General features: G+C 44.1%; 1 protein-coding gene across 1 annotated transcript; it reads left to right on the top strand.

Annotated features, from left to right (window-relative positions):
* Positions 1-6,390: 6,390 nt before the first annotated feature.
* LOC311498301 (CD5 antigen-like) lies at positions 6,391-13,330 on the top strand (the record flags this gene model as incomplete). Its single annotated transcript, XM_084558834.1, has 7 exons — positions 6,391-6,406; positions 6,469-6,501; positions 6,591-6,860; positions 7,090-7,312; positions 7,769-8,532; positions 8,574-8,879; positions 13,320-13,330. The coding sequence occupies 7 exons, from the start codon at positions 6,391-6,393 to the stop codon at positions 13,328-13,330; spliced, it is 1,623 nt and encodes a 540-aa protein (XP_084414960.1).
* Positions 13,331-20,250: the final 6,920 nt, after the last annotated feature.

The raw sequence follows: 20,250 nt of genomic DNA, 5'->3' as shown, positions 1-20,250 counted from the left end.
ATTATAAATCCACATAATTGTATTCATTAAGAAAACTTTATTTGTCCCCGGGGGGCAATTTAAGGCACAAGTGAGCAGCTTAACGTTCAAGTACAGACATTTTAAGGTGCAAAAAAGCAGAAACAGAACGTAAATGTAATGTAAACAGACTGTAGAAGTAAAGTGACTAAAGTGCAAATGTAAACAGTAAACAGTAGTTACAGGGAATATGTATTTACAAGTTATAGCTGAGGTAGAATGGGTAATAAATAAAAACAACCAAAAACAACCAAGAGTCTCTGGTATGTGAGTATGGAGGTGTGGGGCAAGGGGAGGTTGACTGTACTATGGTTGTGTGTGAGCTGGAGAAGAGTCAGAGAGAGAGAGAGAGAGAGAGAGAGTGTGGGGAGGAGTTGAGGAGGAGGATGGCTTTTCTCCTCTGAGTTCTGCAGGCGGGGCAGCGGAGCCGTTATCCAGAGGGGAGCCACTGAAACGCTGAGTGGAGGATGTGTGAGGGGTCTTTGGTGATTTCTACTGCCAAGTTGAGTATCTGTTGGTCGTGAATGTGAGTAAGAGTTCTTACAGGCAGGCCAATGATCTTAGAGCAGACCGAAACAGTGCTCTCCAATCGGTTTCTGTTGTGGAGGCTGATGGAGCGGAACCAGCAGGTTATTGAGAAGGTGATGATGGTGATGATGCTCTCAATAAAACTGTAATAAAAAGTCTTTGCTGACTCCAACGGAGCTGAGTTTCCTCAGGAGGTAGAGACGTTGCTGGCACCTTCTGAGAGTCTCTTCAGTTTTGGAGGAGAATTTCAGCAGGTTGTCAAAGATGGTGCCCAGATATCTGTACTCCTCGACCAGCTCCACTGGCTTCCCATGGATGATGGTGGTGGCTGCTGTAGTCAGGTCCCTCTGCTTTTTGGAGTAAGTCACCACCATCTCCTTGGTTTTACTGACGTTCAGTTCCAGGTGTGAGCTGTCGCACCACTCTATGAACTCCTGAAGAGCTGGTCTGTGGTGATGTGAGGGTCCCGAAGGCAGAGGCAGGAGAACTGTGTCGTCAGCGTACTTGACCAGGTGTCAGTTGGGCTGTGTGGATCTGCAGTCATCGGTGTACAGGATGAAGAGCAGGGATGATAGCATGCAGCCCTGGGTGGAGCCAGTCGAGGTGAAACGGAGGACTGAGAAGGTGATGTTGACCAGTACTCTCTGGGACCTGTTGGTGAGAAAGTCTAGGATTCACAGAATTAACTGGTCGTCTAGGTGGAAGCGGGAGGAAAGTTTTATGGCCAGGATGTGGGGCTGCAGGGTGTTGAATGCTGAGGAGAAATCAGCAAACATTGGTCTGGCTGAAGAGTCGGGGTGCTCCAGGTGTTTGTGGCTGCTGTTCATGATGAATGTCTTTTTCCTGTGCGATATGTGAACTGGAATGGGTCAATCAGGGAGTCTGTTGTTCTGATGATGTGGTGTTTTATGATCCTCTCCATGGCTTTCATCACTAGGGAGGTGAGAGCTACGGGTCGAAGGTCATTCAAAGCTTTTGTTTTACTTTTTTTGGGGATAGGGATGACAGTGGAGTGTTTCCAAAGATGAGGGACGGTGCTGCTGTCCATGGAGCTCTGGAACAGGGTCTGGAACACGTGCCCTAGCTGCTGAGCACAGTGCCTCAGGTCCCGGCCACTGATGTTGTCTGAGCCAGGTGAGCTGCTCTCACCACGTCCTGTGAGTTGAAGGTGAACGCAGAGTCGCCAGGGTTGAGTGTAGATATTACACTCTCAAGCTGGATGGTGTTGTCTGTTTTGAATCTGGTGTAGAAGGAGCTGAGGTCGTCAGGGAGGGATGTGGGGCTGCAGCCTTCCACCTGGATGGTTCTGGGGATGGTAGCAGCAGTGTTAGCGGAGGCCATGGTTTTGAGGCCCTGCCAAGCTGAGCGTAGGTTCCCTCTGATGAATTTCTGCTCCACTTTGTTCTTGTACTTCAGCTTGGCAGCTTTAATGGCCCGCTTGACCTCCTTGCTGACCTCCATCTTTTCCAGTTCAGAGCCCGTGAAGAAAACCCTCTTCTTTTTGTTAAGGATCTGCTTGAGCTCTTTGATGATCCAGGGTTTGTTGTTGGAGTAGATGGTGACCGTTTTTGATGGGATGATGTTGTCGACACAGAAGGAGATGTATGATGAAACAGTGTCTACTTACTCGTCGATGTTGTCGTTGGAGGGGGAGAGAAGACTGTCCCAGTCTGTAGTTTCAAAGCATCCCTGTAGAGTTTGAATGCTTTCCACTGTCCACTGTTTGATGTTCTTGACAATCTTCTTCGACCTCCTGATGGCTGGTGTATATGCTGGAGCAAGCAGGATGGTGTGGTGATCAGCAGACCCGAGTGGGGGGAGGGGGAGAGCTCTGCATGCGTCTGGCACAGAACCATAACATTTGTCCAAAGCCTTCCCCTGATGAGTGGTGCATGTTATATATTGCTGAAAACCTTTGAGAGACTTGTCTGGAGAGCAGTGTTTGAAGTCTCCCAGGATGAACTTAGGGGAGTCCGGTGATATCTGTTCTATTTTATTGAGCGTGCTGGTGATATGCTCAGTCGTATCTATGAAACCATAAAATCTCCATTTTGCATGTCATGTTTTTCACACAGGGCCATGTGCATTTTTTCGCTCAATAATAAAAACCTTCATTTAAAAACTTCATTTTGTGTTTACTTGTGTTATCTTTGTTTTATATTTAAATGTGTTAGATGATCTGAAACATTTAGGTGAGACAAACATGTAAAAGATAAGAACTCAGGATACACCACTGTATATCCAAGAAGCGTTTATAAAAGGCAGCTAGACTTGTAGAGTTTTTGAGAAGACGTTTCCACTCATCTGAGTAGCTTCTTCAGTTCTGGGGGACTGGACTGGGACTTTTTAATAATGTTACCCTGCAGAGGGCGGAGTTACAACCAGTAGATCAAAACAGACCAAAATCCCAAAAGAAGAAGGAAATGTAGTTGAACGCTGGAAGCTAAAATTGAAACTACAAATGACTAAAATGTGATGTTCTTTTAGGACGGTAAAACTTGTGAATCTCTCTCTGACTGCAGACACAGCTGCAGAGTTACCTGATGAACGTCTTCCTGCTCTGAACGCTCTGACCTTTGGTCTGAATCAGTCCTTACATCTGCACCTGCACGTAACTTACTTACAGACATATACAACATTACCTTTACAAAAATCAGTTTCTGTGACCACTAAAACGTTTTATGTGTCAGTTTGAATGCATCAGCTGTGCCTAAGATCCTTTCATGCTACATGTTTTATTACTACGAGCAGTAATCTAATCAGCGGCATCACTGACAGGGCTACAGCTTTATAAACCACAAACCACGATAATGTTGCGCAACACGTAGAGTCAGATAAACTCCACTCAGCATCGAGGCTTTAAAATGGGATGTTTTCTCCTCACAGGACAGAGGCTGAGCTTCCAGTCCAGGTGCAGTTCTGTACTGGAGGTGAACTTCCTGAAACGAAATGAAAAGACGGACAGACAGACGCTACGTGCTGCAGGACATCTGACCAATGTGTTGAAGGATGAAGAGAAGAGAGAGGAAAAGCTGATCTGATCAGAGGAGCAGGGCTGGTGTGTACCTCAAGATGCTGTTTCAACATTTCCTGGTTCATTATCTGATCTATCTGATCTAAAGCCTCACATACGCTTAAATGTTTTCTCCACTTCTGAATATAAATGACTCAAAACATCAGCAGGTTTTCAAACAAGTCCAAAGTAGAACCTGTCCAGTCTTCATGACCAGAACAGAACCACTTCAGTTCTGAGGTGTTGGTGGGTTTCCTCACATCAACTGCTTGCTTCAGGTCCTTCCACAACATTTCTATTGGATTAAGGTCAGGACTTTGACTTGGCCGTTCCTAAACATTCATCTTTCAGTCTGTTGTCGATGGTCACTCCCAGGTATTTGTAATCCTCCACCACCTCCACATTCCTACCAAGGATGCTGAGGGGCAGAGGAGCTGTTCCCTTCCTCCTGAAGTCAATCACCATCTCTTTGGTCTTGTCTACATTAAGCAGCAGGTGATTCCTTCCAGCCCACCCCACAAATCTGTCCACCAGCCTTTTATACTCCTCCTCACCCCGTCCACCGCCTGTACACCCTACAACTGCAGAGTCATCAGAACATTTCTGTTTGTGACATGACTCTGAGTTGCACCGGGACCAGAGCCACTCATTTCGTTCCACCTCATGTATGAACATGTGTTGAAATGACAATTAAAACTCCTTGAATCCCTGAATCCATGACTTGTTGTTGGAGAAACAACGAGCAGTCCACAGGGGGTATGACGGTATTCTCACAGAATTTAATGTATTCTGTTATCCAGTCCACCATGTTGCTGATGTCTTCCCCATGAGGCTGCCAGAGTACCTCCCAGTCAGTGTACTCAAAGCAGTCCTGCAGGGCCTCCTCAGCCTCCTGTGTCCACCTCCTCACAGTCTTTTTGGACACAGGCTGCCGTTGAACAAGAGGGACATACTTTGGAGAGAACAGGACAAGGTTGTGATCTGACCTGCCTTTGGGGGGTGGGGTTCTGTCCAAGGTGACATGATTGAAGTCTCCATTTATCACCATAAAGGTGCTTGGCTGCTGCGTCTGCAGACGGGAGATGGTGGTGGTGATGACGTCAGCAGCCGCTTCGGCCTCAGCTGAACTGAACTCCCTGGGCAAATAATAGACACATCTGCGTGAAGGAACATCTCTGTTGCGTAACAGAGATGTTCCTTCACGCAGATGTGTCTGGGATTACATCACCGCTCATTCACATACAGCGCAATCACACCTCCCCTCTTCTTACCACTAGTAGTCACGTCTCTGTCCGCCTGCAGAGTCACAAAGCCAGGTGTTGTGATGCTGTGGTCTGTAATGTGCGTGTGAAGATCAGACTGAGACAAATCCCTGATTTATTGAAACTAAACCAGGAACTGAACCACACCTGAGTCTCATTACATTGATGGAAACACTTCTGAACACATGGACTCTGATTTAATCCTAGAGGAGCACCTCTCTGATATGTAATATTGGCTCATTTTAAGTCTAATATTTCTGTTTCATGTGTTTGATTGGGTTCTCTTTGTCTACTTTCAGGACTTGTGTGAAAATCTGATGATTTGAATCATTTTTATTCAGAAATGTAGAAACTCTGAAGGCTGTAAAACGTTTTCACTGTCCATGAAAATAAAATGAGCCCTGAGGGTTTTGCATAATCGTCCACATTAACAGCGGAAGTCCGTCAGAGGTAGGGTTCCTGTTCTGATAAAGACACACACGAGGACGACTCTTTGCAGAAGACACAGAGAGGACATGGGTCACAGAGTGCTGATGGTGTTTCTGTCTGTCTGGAGCTCAGGTAGGACTCAGATGTTTTTACAAGTCGCATCCAACAAACTAGTCAGAGAGAATCTGGACGGCTCACAAACTGAGGGTTAGTAAAAAAAATGATCATAAACATATTGTGTGGGTCTTGAATGCATCGTTCTGGGATGGGTTCAAACTGCAGCAGTCTGTCTTTGCACTGAGATAAAGTGCAGGGAGCTTGTTTCTTTAGGTTTAAATGTAAAGTTTACACGGTAAAGACCCACAGTGCATCTCTGCTGCTTCATGACTAGATTAACCTGGTGACAGAGAAAAAGCTACAAATATTTTCTGTCTGCTCATTTTAATCTTATTTCCTGTGATTTTATTCATTTTTTATTTGAAAAGTGAGAATGAATCATGTTCTGAACAACAACCCTGCAGTAAATCTATCACTAAACGGTGTTTCTGTTATTCCGTCCACCTCATGTATAACCCTCTGACACTGACACTGAAATCCAGCTCCTGCACACGGGGGTCAAGAGAAGAGAAAATAAAGCAAACTGTCAAAGCTCGGCTCAAGACCAATGAGCGTCAGTCACACATGAATGTGAAGGGAGCGGCGCATTTTCAATTTGAGCCACTAAAAGTCAGTTTGTGACACACGTCAGAGCATTAGGGCCAGTGGGGGTTGGGACTTTTCAAAAATGTAACTTCTTACTTGGAAGTTTGATTTTAATCTTGAAATTCTAATCTTAATCTGTGTGTTTAGAGGCTTTGTCACATGATTTTATTTTTCTCAGAATTCTCATTATTGAGACATTTTGTCATACAGACCTTTTCCTTGGTATTCTGACTGAAATCTTGGAATTCTCACTTTTTTCCTCAGAATTCCAACTTTTCTTCTTCGAATTCTGACCATAATCTCAGGATTCTGCAGTTTTTCTCTGAACTCTGACTTTTTTTCCCAGTTCTCTGCATTCTAGATTTTGCAGCTCTTTGATCGTTTATTTCTCTGCATATGCACCTTCAGGGTGTGGAGCAGCAACATTTCTAAGAGTCAATGGAAAGACAAACATGTCAGTATATAAATTGATGATGATACTCAGTCTTCATGTATCTCCTGTGATTTTCTCCTCAGGGCTCTGGGCTGAAGACAAACTGCCTTCCACAGGTAAACAGAGGGAAAATGATCCGAGGAGAAACGGTCGTAATGTTTTGGAAATCCCTCCAATTCACTGTTGCTTTTGTGTGTCTGTTCAGCAGTTCCTGGTGATTACAGGCTGACGTCCGGACACGGCCGCTGTTCTGGGATGGTGCAGGTTTATGATGAGGGACGTTGGAGAGATGTAGGGCACTTCTGGAACCAGATGACAGCCGCTACAGTGTGCAGGAAGCTCGACTGTGGCTCTGTTGTTTTATTAGTAAGACCAAAGTCTGCTGTTGGTCCAGCCGAATACATCACAGAGGACGGGCTTAGCGTCTATACGAGTCCAGGGAAAGTGAATTACTATGCAAGAATGACCTGTTCAGGTCAGTGTCATTAACTGTGAGAAGCTTCAGTTTTCTTCTTTTCTGTCACTGTGGTGAACTGACATTGTGTTTTACTGTGGCACCTTACATTTTAGATAGCGCTTCCTTTATTCAGCTGCATCATTAGAGACAAAGAGATGTTTTTTAAAGTCAGCGGTGTATCCTGAAGGAACAGTCCACATTTGATCTGCTCCACAGAGAGTTGCTCCCTGTTCCTCTCTCTCCACAGACTCAGTGAGGCTGGTGAACGGGACCGGCCGGTGTTCAGGCAGACTGGAGGTGAAGTCCAACCGGTCGTGGTCCTCGGTGTGTGAAGATGGTTTCAACTGGCAGGACGCAGAGAAGGTCTGCAGGGAGCTTCGCTGTGGGCCCCCTTCAGTCTTATTCGGGGAGCTGCACGGAGAAAAGGAGGCTCTGCTGTGGTCCAAAGAGTTCCAGTGTGGAGAAAATGAGTCTGATCGCAAAGCTGTTGTTCTCATCTGCTCAGGTAGAAGAAAATATTACTGACAGTGGAGTTTAAATCCAGGGAGTTTAAACTCAGTTTAGTTCAAGGGCCACAATTTGATCTCAAGCGGGACGGAGCAGTAACGTGATAACTTCTAAATAACTCCAGATGTTTCCCTTTGTTTTAGTGCAAAGAAGAACATTATGACCCCTGTTTAGTTCTGGTCTCAGGTTTGAGATCTATTCCCCTTCTCCTTCTCCTTTTTCTACTCTTCTTCCTCTGCTTTCTTCTCCTTCCTCCTCCTCCTCTTCTTGCTCCTTCTTCTTCCTTCTCCCTCTCCTCATTCTCTTTTCTTTTTTCCTCCTTCTTCTCCTCCTGCTCCTCCCCCTTGCCCATCTTCTTCTCCTCTCCTCATCCTCTTTCCACTCTTCCTCCTCATCCCCTCTGACAGTCTTTAATGAAGTCACATCTCATATTGTCTGGGTTCTGTTTGGATGACGTTCAGTTCGTCTTGTTCCTCCTCAGAGCCAGAGTTTGTGAGGTTGGTTGGAGGAGCCAGCAGGTGTAGCGGTCCACTAGAGATGATGCAGCTGGGTGAATGGTATTACGTGGAGGAGATGAATTGGGACCTGAAGTTAGCGGCTGCAGTGTGTGGACGGCTGGACTGTGGATCTCCCCACTCAATCAGGAGTAAATCAACTTATACACATGGCTGGAGAATCACAGCTGGATGTGACCTATCATCATCAGACTGTCTTATGTATAAACAATCTACTTCAATGATAGAGATCACCTGCTCAGGTAAAACTTCAAATGTAGATCAACCCTCTGGTAAAGAGCTTTTAAACAAAGTTATCATGAATAATATCAACTTGTTCTGCACAGACTCAGTGAGGCTGGTGAACGGGACCGACCTGTGTTCAGGCAGACTGGAGGTGAAGTCCAACCAGTCGTGGTCCTCAGTCTGTGAAGATGCTTTTGACCTGCAGGATGCAGAGGTGGTCTGCAGGGAGCTCGGCTGTGGACCTCCTTCAGTCCTCCAGGGGGCGCTCTTCAGAGAAGCAGAGGCTCCAGTGTGGATCAAACACTTTGAGTGTGAAGGCACCGAGTCTTCTCTGCTGGACTGTGACAGCTCAGCTCCAGACAGAATCACCTCCTCAGCCGACAGAGCTGTTGAACTCACCTGCTCAGGTAGAGGAGGAGCTGCAGCTTCCATGCAGCGTGCTGGCTTTCTTCTTCTACTAATTCTTTTCCTGTTTTCTGCTCAGATCCAAACTCTCTCAGGTTGGTGGGAGAGCCCAGCTTCTGTGCCGGTAAGCTGGAGATGAGAAACCAGGGAGAGTGGAGGCCTGTGGTCGACCAGGACTTTACGTGGGAGCACATTTCTGCAGCCGCAGTGTGCAGACGGCTGGGCTGTGGGACCGCAGTGTCTGCAAATATGACGGATGAATTTGAGGACAGACTCGTGTGGTGGATCAAGTCCTCCTGCATCCAGTCAGCATCTACGCTGCGGGAATGTGTCACACTGACCGGTTTTGGTGAATCCTACTGGAGTCTGGAGGTGGTCTGCTCAGGTAAGTCTGAACTCGTCACACGTTTAGCTGCTTTCTCTGATGGATAGAGAGGCAGAGGTGCAGCTTGTCAACAGGCAAAGCAACACAACTGCTTGGGGTTCCCCCGCCCCTAAGAGTTTAAAAACTTTTGTAAGACCCATTAATGCAGGGGTGTCAAACTGATCCGTGAAAGGGTCGCTGTGGCTGCAGGTTTTCATTCCAACCATGCAGCACCCATGTAGTGGGTGTGGCTGGCAAGTTTTTGTTCCAATCAAGCAAGAGGACACCTGAAATGACTGTGTGAAGGCAGTTCAGTTGATTGATTGAGCCAAGTCAGGTGTGCTGCTGCATGGTTTGAATGAAAACCAGGTCCAGCTTGTCAACAGGCAAAGTAACACAACTGCTTGGGGTTCCCCCGCCCCTAAGAGTTTAAAAACTTTAACTTTAAAAGACCCATTAATGTAATCCCCAATTTCAGAGGTAGCTCCTTATTTTTACCAGCAGGGTGCGCACACAGGTATCGGCAGCGCCTTAGTTCCTTGTTGTCTGTGTGTTTTTTATTATTCACCAAATGCAGACGAGAGAACACGCTATGGATGTGTGTGAGAGAGAGAGAGAGTGCTGTTTTCACAATATTAAAAACTCGCCAAATGTGGACAAAAGCAGCCCAAGTTTTATTCACCCGCCCAATGTATTTTCCCCGCCTGATGTAAACAAAAGTAGCCGAAAAACCGCCCAATCTGGCAACACTGCAGCCTGCGACCTCACTCGAAGTGGCCCTTAGATTAATTTTTGAAAATTATAAAATTGTGTCCTCTGCGGCACTGAATCAGTTGTAATGACACAGTTGGCCACTAGATGGCCTCTAATGCAGACGCCGCCTCGTACACGTTTCCACCGGGTCTTCTCCACCAGTGAAGAAGAGACGTTGAGCCGTGGCTAAGAGCAGAGGAGAGAGAAAACTTGATCAAGAAAATCATGTCTTTTCAGTTGAAAGAAGGTTAGGCTATCTGTTCACAGAATGTAAAGGCAAACCTATGTGCTTAGTCTGCTTAGTCTGACATGAAAGATTTCAATTTAAGTTGCCGCTACAACACGTTGCACAAAGATGAACACGAGAAGTATACTGAAGCTGCAAGGGCTGCTATCGTAGCGGACCTTAAATCAAAAGTACGCAAACTAACAACAGCGACTTTTTACCAGAGCCCACTTGGTGAGGTAGAGTGGGTATACAGGGGAAATGTTAAACTCTTTCTTAGTGTAGAAATGCACAAATTAATTAAAAAAATAAAATAAATAATCAGTCAGTGGTTATTTTTTGTTTGCTTCAATAAACATATACATATATACATATATATACACGTCACACACACACAAACATATTTAAAATGGCAGTTTTATCATATCTGGTTAAGTGTGCGGTCCTATGTGGCCCTCAGGTAGTGTCGATGAAAAATTGTGGCCCCCTCCATCATTAAGGTTGGCCATCCCTGGCCTAGACTGACGTGTCGTGGAGCAGAACGCATGCTTACAGGGTGGACGTCAGCAGGAGCTTCATTTTGCATCAGGAAAGAACACCCTTTCTAAACAGATAAGACGTCAAACACAAAATCACACTACCTGGGTAGATGGACAAAACTAAAAACACTGAACAGCTACAAACTGTGGACACTGACTGAATCCTGACTTGACAGTTGACTCTTTTTGGACTCTTTGCTTTTGTTTATTGTTTTGGGCTATATTTCAGTTATCACTATTGTTAGTTTTTCAGTGTTACTGTGCGATGCTTTTGTGTTAAAGGTGCAGTAGGAAAGTCTTATAAAACTAACTTTCTGTCATATTTGCTGAAACTGACTCTGTGTTCAAGTATAATTGCATGAAGCAGGTCATTTTAAAAAAATTCGGCTCCTCTGGCCCCACCTAGAGCCTGTAGCGCGATTTGCAAGACATCCACAGCTCCAGTCCCGCCCACCGCCAAAGAGAGCGGAGGTGCCGGAAGTACGGTTCCCATTCATTTTTCCCATTGACGTTTGGAAAAATCCGTATCTAAAGAGTTTTAGAGCATGTCTTAGGATAACCAGCTACGGCTGAACTCATAAGCATATAACACATCATTTCGAGTGACATATTTTCATTTCCGAGAGAAGGAACTACTCATCCCATAAACCACCGCGCCTCACTGAAGTGATGTGACGTGATGCATGCTGGGTTGAACAAGTTCATTTTAACCAATCATATTCGAGGTCTATGAGCATGAACAACCCAGCATGCATCACGTCAAGTCAGATCTGCATGAAGTCGAACCATGAGTCGATCACGCCTACTGAAGTCGACACACAGCAGCACAGACTCTTCAGTCTTCGCGGGGTTTAACCAGACGAGTTCCACCAATCAGACGCATCACTGTGGGATTGTGGGATTGTTCAGGATTGTGGGTAATGAAGTACTTATCCAAGACATCGCGAATAAAAGGCATTTATCTCAAAACAAGGTTAGTGCCCCATGAACTTTTGGTGTCTACATGAGCATATACAATCGCTTAGTACAGCCGTAGCTGGTTGTAAGTCAACCATGTGCAGTTAAGTTTTTATGGCTTATATCCGAACTGTCAATGGAGAAATTGCATTGGATTTTTACTTCCGGCACCAGCTGTGGCCGGGACTGTGATGCTCTATTCAGATGCACCAATCACGTCCAGGGGTGTATCTAACAGAGTGTCAATCACTGCTCATGGACACGCATTTCATAGCGCCCTCCCCTCCCTCCACCACCTCACACCACTTGTCCGTGGGCGTGTAGAAGGAGCCGGGATGTAATCCTCGTCTGAGGCCTGTGCCTCAGCTTCACTCTCAAACGTCTAACCACATCAACAGGTAGCGGTCATATATCTACCACAGAGCAAACTGATAAATCTAAACTGTGGAATAAAACGCCACAATGAATGCTTCTAACTGTTACTGATAGCAAACATCACCGATGTAGGCTACTTTCAGAAACATCCTAACCTTGGTTTTGTCCTAAAGTTGACTATTGCTAAATATTTTGACCTAAAATTATTTAGCAATAACGAAGGGTATTATAAAACTATTTTGTTGTTGTTACGTCGGTGTGGTCCATGCTAGTTTGTTTACTCGCTCTCTCTCGGTTCTCTGCTCGTGCACAGTATTCCAGGGCCAATATGCACGCGCTCTATCGTGCACAGCTCTCCCTTGTGGGGGGAGGGGCTTGGGAGACCTTTTTGGGCTTTAGCGGAAAGTGGGGAGGGACTGAGAAGTTGTCGATGTTCAAATTTTTTGGCTAAGTCCTGGATCTTCACAATCCTGCCTACTGCACCTTTAAACTAAGGGTTACTAAGTGCAATATTCCAAGTTGGTACCAGAAAGGGAAATTCAGTCACTGCTGAAACATTTCATTTATGCACTTAAAGAGTGGCACTTTAAGTGCATATATTTTTATTTTCAAAACTGTGTCCGTGTTCTGTCTGTCCTCTTGAGCGTTCCTATTTCTTCTGATTGGCCTAAGTTGAAAGTAAATGCGAGTCACCTTTTCTCCCAGGTACATTAGCCAGTGTTACACTTTTGCAATGAGCTAATTTTCCTTTTCTTGACAGCAGATCAGTAGGAGGAGTAGTGGCCCCCACCTGACACAGCTCCTCACATGACGTTAGGTTTGACAATAGAGCTCAGTTAGAAGAAGAAAGAGGAAGAGGAGATCCAGGTGTGCTGCTGGTCAGACATCAACAATAATCTGATCACTGGAAAGAAATGCACAGTAATGATGCAAATTTGAATGAAAACTCTTAAATCGTCTTCTAAAACAAACATTGATGAGATTAAAGTTATCTATAATTAATGTAGCTGAAATCTGCGTTCTGCTCTGTGAAAAGTTTCTCCTTCAGTTCATTAAACCCCTGCTCATCCTTAATCTGATGAAAACGTGGATGGAGCCTGGTGCTGCAGTCCAGTTCACACACAGCGTTCTGGTCGGATCGTTATTCTCTTGTGCGTGAACGTGAAGCAGCCTACTACATTACCCACAAGCCTCAGCTGCATCAGTCAGGAGTCAGTTGAATCGGGTTTGAGTGTTCACCGTCAGCTGTGACGTCTGCGGTCGGTGTGCTCTGTCTCTATGCAGAACTCCTATTGACTTTTTGTTCATTTTTACTTCTTCTCTTTTAGTGGACTTAAAGCAACGAACGTATCACATAGATCATTTTGTGTTTCTTTGTTCATACGACTTCTTCTTTAACTCTGCAGCAGAGGGAGCTCAGTGAGTCTGCAGCATCTAGTGGACATCACAGGAAGTGCAGCTCTGAATGTAAACCGATGTCCCTCTGCTCGTTTCTACCTGTTCTCTGGCTCATGTTGGAGTTGGAGCTAATAAGTCAAGTCTAGCAGAATTTCTTAGTGTCATCAGTTCTGCGTCAGGTTCCTGATGTGCTGTTGTTTTCCTGCTCTGCAGTGACTGACTGAGCTGCTCTGACACCACGTTTTACATGGAACACTGCAGCACATAATCTTTGGGCTGATTTCATTCCTCTGCGTCTGCTCGTTCAGCTAACCCTCTCCCTGTTCGTTCATAGAACTGCTGCTTCAGCCAAGAATCGACACCTTTCTGGACAATATCGGGGTGGTCTACGTAGACCAGCGGGAGGTTCAGGTGCTCCTTGGCTCCAACTTCAGCATCATGTGCTACATCCAAGCCCAGTACGAAGGAGGTTACTTCCAGCTCCTGTTCACTGTCTCCAACACGACACTCAGCTACACCCTGCCAGCTGTCAATCACTCTGCCCGTTTCTCGTTCTCTTCGGTGGACCACAGCCACCAAGGGAGCTACAGCTGCATTTATCACCTCCATGTTTACTCCCACGACTTCTCCTCTGAGAGTCAGACGCTCCATCTCAGCGTCGCAGGTAACTCCACAGAGAATCAGAGTCCAACAGGGAATCTGGTCAATAAGATCAGCCAGTAGGAGCCTGAATACAACGCTGGATACAAAGGAAATAAAAGCTATGAAATGTTTGGACCAGTGTTCATTCTGACAGACATATTCATAAGTTCATGTAGAGTAAAACATCAACTAGTAAAGTACTTACATGAGACTTCATTAACTTTAAAATACTTGGATGAGACTTCTTTAACTTTAGAGCACATAGATGAGACTTCATTACATTCATAGTACTTAGATGAGAGTTTAATAATTTCATAGTAGTTAGATGAGACTTCATTAACTTTAAAATACTTGGATGAGACTAATTTAACTTCATAGTACTTAGATGAGACTTATTCAACTTCATAGTACTTAAATGAGACTTCATTAATTTTGTAGTACTAAGATGAGACTTCTTTAACTTTATAGTACTTAGATGAGACTTATTAAACTTCGTAGTACTTAGTATTTGGTTAGCTTATATTTTACAAGGTTTGAATTGTCCACTGTCTGCTGCTGAGCGGGCCATACAAGTCAGCAGCACTTACTTAGTTCATTTAGATTGTCGGGTAATCGCTATATCTCTTGACCGTAGGTTTGTTAGGGTTTCTCATTTGGACAGGGCCTCTAAATGTGTTTTGCCTGGGATCTTGGCACAAGGGATTGTAACATCTAATCCTGTGTATTAACGAATGAGATAAGACTTTTTTAACTTCACAGTACTTAAATGAGACTTCTTTAATTTCATAGTACTTAGATGAGTGGGCTGAAGGTCGCTCTGTTGCAAGCCAAACGCTTCACTCCTTTGCTCTCCGCTTTTGTTGTTTTCATCTATCTTTTCCCACTGCAATCGATTCCTTCTGCTTATAAACTTATGGAAAGTGGATCCTGGACACCCATATATCACTTGGAGTTTTATTTTTGAAAGTTCCTGAAGGCTACCACTGTTATTTTAAACTGTTTTACTTCGTGAGCGTGGCCTACAAGGACACCTATACCAGCTGCAGTGACTGGGATCGAGGAGCTAAGCTAAGCTAAGCTAAGCTAATTGGCTTTTTGACTTTGTGGAAATGACAGCACTTTGTCGCTGACTCAAAACAATGGACAGGGGAATGCTAACACACCGCTAATTAGCTCTGATACAGCTCCTACAAAACAAAAAGGCTGTGTGCTGGGTAGTAGTTCTTCCATTATCAGTCCTCCCTGGAATGCTCTCGGGGCAAGGCCTAAGAATAAATCACCTGCTATGGGGAGACGTCTAACGGGTAGAATCCAGTGCCCAGAGATCAGTGATGCAACAGGCTGGCCTGCGTTATCATCATCCTCAACGCCAGTGCAGAATAAGACACAGCCGTGGATAAAAGCTAAAGGGAACAGGAACAACGAACCTCCCAAACCCTCAAGTGTGCAGCTGCAAAATCGCTTTGCTCCACTACTGCAGGACCCTGGATTTCCAACTGAAGACCTGGATAACTTCACTGACTCACAGAGAAGGGTAAGGCCTGACCGAAAGTCTGAAGTCCGAAAGCTACAAGGAAAGCTACTGACTGGGCCTCAGACTCTTGTTATTGGTGATTCTGCAATTAAAGACATGGGAAGCATGTTTGGCAGAAACACTAAAGTGTTGTGTTTTCCTGATGATACCGTCTCCAATATGACCGACAGAATCCTCAGTATTGTAGCAGAGATTCCAACTCTGAAATATCTCGTGCTGCACACTGGAGCAAATGATATTGTGAAGCGACAATCTGAAGTGCTTAAGCGAGATTTAGGTAATCTGCCTGGGTTTCAGGCCGGGTTTTTGTAAAGCGTCTTGAGACGATTTGTATTGTTATTGACGCTATATAAATAAAATTGAATTGAATTGAATTAAACACAGTGAGCTCTCTGAATGTTGAAGTTTTCTTCAGTGGGCCTTTACCACCAGTCAGAGGAGGATGTGAAAGATTCAGCAGATTGTTTGCACTAAACAGATGGCTCTCAACTGCATGTGATGTCCACTCAGTTCATTTTATTGACAATTTTAACTTTTTCTGGGACCGGAGACACTTTTTCAAAGGAGATGGAATGACTCTGAACAAGGCAGGAGTTAAACTTTTCTGTGGCAACCTATCTTCCTGCCTGCGTCATACTGCTCCCATTCCCAAGGACAAGAGATATGAGGAATCCAAACAAAAGGAGCAAACACCAAAACAAGGAGAAGTGACTCTCCCCCCCACCTGTAAGCTCTGACCATGAGGGATGTCAGAGCAAAAAAGAGGATGCCTCATGTCCTCCACCAGGGGCCACTGCTTGTGAGGATCTGTCTCCTACCATCAAAACTCTGCCCTGCACACCATCTCCAACTGTCCAAACTCCATCCATCTCAGAGGGTATCCCATCACCCTCCTCTCCTATGCTGGAGTTTACTGACCAAATGAACAGACTTGTCAGTGTCGGCATTAAATTTACCCCTCGCCCATCTGAGATCCTGTCCCCCCAAATTCCACCTCGGCCCTCACAACCACCCACTCGCCGACGGGCACCACTACCACCCCCTACAAAGCTGACGCTATTCCAATCCCCCAATACGAGCCCAACTGGCCCATCTGAGATCCTGTCCCCCCAAATTCCACCTCGGCCCTCACAACCACCCACTCCCCGCCGACGGGCATCACCACCACCCCCTCCAAAGCTGACGCTACTCCAATCCCCCAATACGAGCACATACACAGGTAACAAGCTGTGTTGGGAATTGATGTGCTCTGGGTCCAGGTTTTAAGGCAAATGTAGTGCCTGACTTTTCCAAGGAAAATCCAGGGCCCATTGTGTCGGAAGCTGCATTGATTCATGTATCTATAGGTCGGAGGAGAAGATTGGTTCATCTTTCTAGAAAAATGTCATCATCAAATTTAATTCGCATTCCATGTCATCCACAGTCTGTTTCCAAACATGGGAATGATCAACTTTTTAGCGCATTTAACTTAGCTCTTTTAAATGTTAGGTCTCTGGCAGGCAAATCATTCTTAATCAATGATTTTATAATCAAGCACAAGCTTGATATTATGTTCTTAACTGAAAGTTGGCTAACACAAGACAACAGTTCAACAGTTCTTAATGAGTCAGCCCCTCCAAACTTCAGCTTCATGAGTGAAGTAAGAAGGCATAAGAAAGGAGGTGGAGTCGCCGTGTTGTTTAATGACAGCATTCAGGGCAAGAAAGCTTCTTATGGGCAGTTTGACTCGTTTGAATATGTTGCTATTCAATTAAAATCTCCCTGTCGATCTCTCTTTGTAACCATCTACAAACAACCAAAATACAATGCAAAGTTTCCAGACGAGTTTGTCAAACTACTGTCTATTGTTTGCATTGATTTTGACTGCGTTGTCTTAGTGGGTGACTTCAACATTCATGTCGATAATCTCAAAGATAGATGTGCTATTGAACTTTTGAGCATTCTGGATAATTTTGGGCTTTCGCAGCATGTAACATGTCCAACACACAATAAAGGGCATATATTAGATTTGATCATTTCCAAAGGGCTTAATATCTCTGAGGTTGTGGTGACGGACGTTGCTCTTTCTGATCATTACTGTGTGTCATTTAAAATAACTACGCCTGCTATCCATAACAAAAATGTCACAGAGGTAATCAAAAAACGTTATATTAATGATAACACCTGTGCAGTCTTCGCTCAGTCTTTTACACCATCACCAACACTGCCCTCAGCTTCGATTGATGATCTTGTCAATAGTTTCAGTTCCAAAGTTACAACTATTATTGACTCCATTGCCCCTATTAGGACCAAAATTTTGACAGGAAGGAAAAAGGCCTCTTGGAGGAACACAGCACTGGTCAAAGACCAGAAAAGAGTCTGCAGACAGGCAGAACGCAGGTGGCGAAAAACCAAACTCCAGGTTCATTTTGAGATTTACAAAAACAGTCTCCACACCTATAATTATGAGCTGAAGAAGGCAAGACAAGCATTCTTTTCCGAGATTATTAACAGAAACTGTAACAATTCCCGCACTTTGTTTTCTGTTGTGGATGGGCTGACAAATCCCAAAACATCAGTCCCTCCGGAACTGCTATCCAGCAAGTCATGTAATGACTTCGCAGCCTTTTTCACAGATAAAATTTCAAGGATAAGACAAACAGTTTGCAGCTCCAGCTCAGGCAAAATTGTAACTCCTCTTGTGCCTTCTTTTTCTCCAGTTAATCTGGCACATTTTGACCTTCTAGATCACAGAGCTCTGACGGAAGCTGTATCGCAGCTAAAATCCACAACATGCTGCCTTGATATTCTGCCAACAAACTTTTTTAAAAATGTTTTTAATAGTATAGCTTCAGATGTATTGCAGATAATAAATAACTCTATTCAGTCCGGTCAATTTCCTCAAGCACTGAAAACTGCAGTAATAAAACCTCTCCTAAAAAAGTCTAATCTGGATGCTTCAGTAATAAGTAACTACAGGCCAATATCAAATCTTCCCTTTCTAGGAAAAATCATTGAAAAGATTGTTTTTCAGCAAACTCATGCTTTCATGACGCAGAACAATCTCTTTAATGCATTTCAGTCTGGTTTTCGTCCACACCACAGCACTGAGACTGTACTTATCAAAGTTCTAAATGACATACATCTGAATAATGATGCTTCTATGACTTCAGTCTTGGTATTATTAGATCTTAGTGCTGCCTTTGATACAGTTGATCATGATATACTGCTTGACAGACTAGAGAAGTGGGTGGGACTAACTGGCACTGTACTACACTGGTTCAAATCATATCTACAAGATGGGGAATACTTTGTGTCAATTGGTGAACATGTGTCTGAACGAAAAAAGATTATGTGTGGGGTGCTGCAAGGTTCCATTCTTGGACCACTTCTCTTCAATATCTACATGCTGCCCCTTGCCCAGATTATGGAGGACCATAATATTTCTTATCATACGTATGCAGATGACACACAACTTTATATCTCGATGTCATCAGATGATTACGGTCCCTTACTTTCACTGAGCAAGTGCATTCATCAAATCAATGAGTGGATGTGCCAAAATTTTCTCCAGCTTAATGCAGATAAGACTGAAGTGATTGTCTTTGGCCCCGAAAGTGAAAGATCAAAGATCAGGGCTCACCTTAACTCCATGTCATTGACATCAACTGATAAAGCCAGAAATCTTGGTGTAATTATTGACTCTGACTTGAATTTTAATGACCATCTAAAGCTCATTACCAGATCAGCGTATTACCACCTGAAAAACATAGCCAGAATTAAGGGATTTTTGTCCAAAGAAGACATGGAAAAACTTGTTCATGCATTTATTTTCAGTAGATTGGACTATTGCAATGGTGTCTTTACTGGTCTGAACAAAAAATCCATTAGACAACTACAGCTGATCCAGAACGCTGCTGCAAGAGTGCTAACAAACACTAGGAAAATGGATCATATCACACCAGTGCTCAGATCACTGCACTGGCTTCCTGTGAGCCAAAGGATAGAGTTTAAAATCTTACTGCTGGTCTACAAAGCACTAAATGGCCTGGCACCAAGATATATTGTTGACTTACTAATTCCATATGAAGCATCCAGACCCCTTGGGTCGTCAGGGACAGGTCTATTGTGTGTTCCCAAAATTAGAACCAAACAAGGTGAAGCAGCTTTCAGTTATTCTGCTCCTCACCTGTGTAACACACTCCCTGCACACTTGAGGTCCGCACCAACTGTTCATTCATTTAAATCAGGCTTGAAAACATTGTTATTTGCTGCAGCTTTTTCTTAGACACATTTTATTATTTTATTGATTTTAAATCAGTCTTTTATGATTCCAATTACTGTAATTATTTTAAATAATTAGTTTTTATTTCCTTTTGTGTTTTCTATATTCTATGTTCTATGCTTTTAAATCTGCTTTTATATCTTCTGCTTCTGTAAAGCACTTTGAATTGCCTCGTGTACGAATTGTGCTATACAAATAAACTTGCCTTGCCTTGCCTTGCCTTAGATGAGACTTCTTTAACTTCATAGTACCTAGATAAGACGTACCAGTCTCATCTAGCTTTAGCTCGTCAACATCTCGTCTTAGTCACAGAAATGAAATGAATCCTGGCATGATCCTACCACTGAATAAAAACAATGTAGTGATGAGTTTGGAAAATACAGTAAAGAGTGTGCATGTCAATGGACTGATCATTTTAAACGTGTTTCAGCCGCTGTAACAGATTTGATCATCAGACTCACCGTTCTCCTGCTGGGAATGACGCTATCAGTCACTGCACTCTGCTGCCACTCGAAGCGACTGTACGTATCACTCATCAGATGTTCACTTAGAAGAGAAACTGTTGTTTTTCTTTTTTTTTTTTTTTTTTCTCATGTTTGCTGTCATATATTTCCAGGGCAGAAAAAGCCAGAATCCGGGACCTGAGAAAACAACCTTGATTTGTCTTGGAGGAGAGAAATAGGAGCTGGAACATTTGTTCTAGA

This window comes from Chelon labrosus (genome assembly GCF_963514085.1).
Source record: "Chelon labrosus genome assembly, chromosome: 13".
NCBI lineage: Eukaryota > Metazoa > Chordata > Actinopteri > Mugiliformes > Mugilidae > Chelon > Chelon labrosus.
The sequence above is the reverse complement of the archived record's forward strand: the minus strand, read 5'-3'. Positions and strand labels throughout refer to the sequence as shown.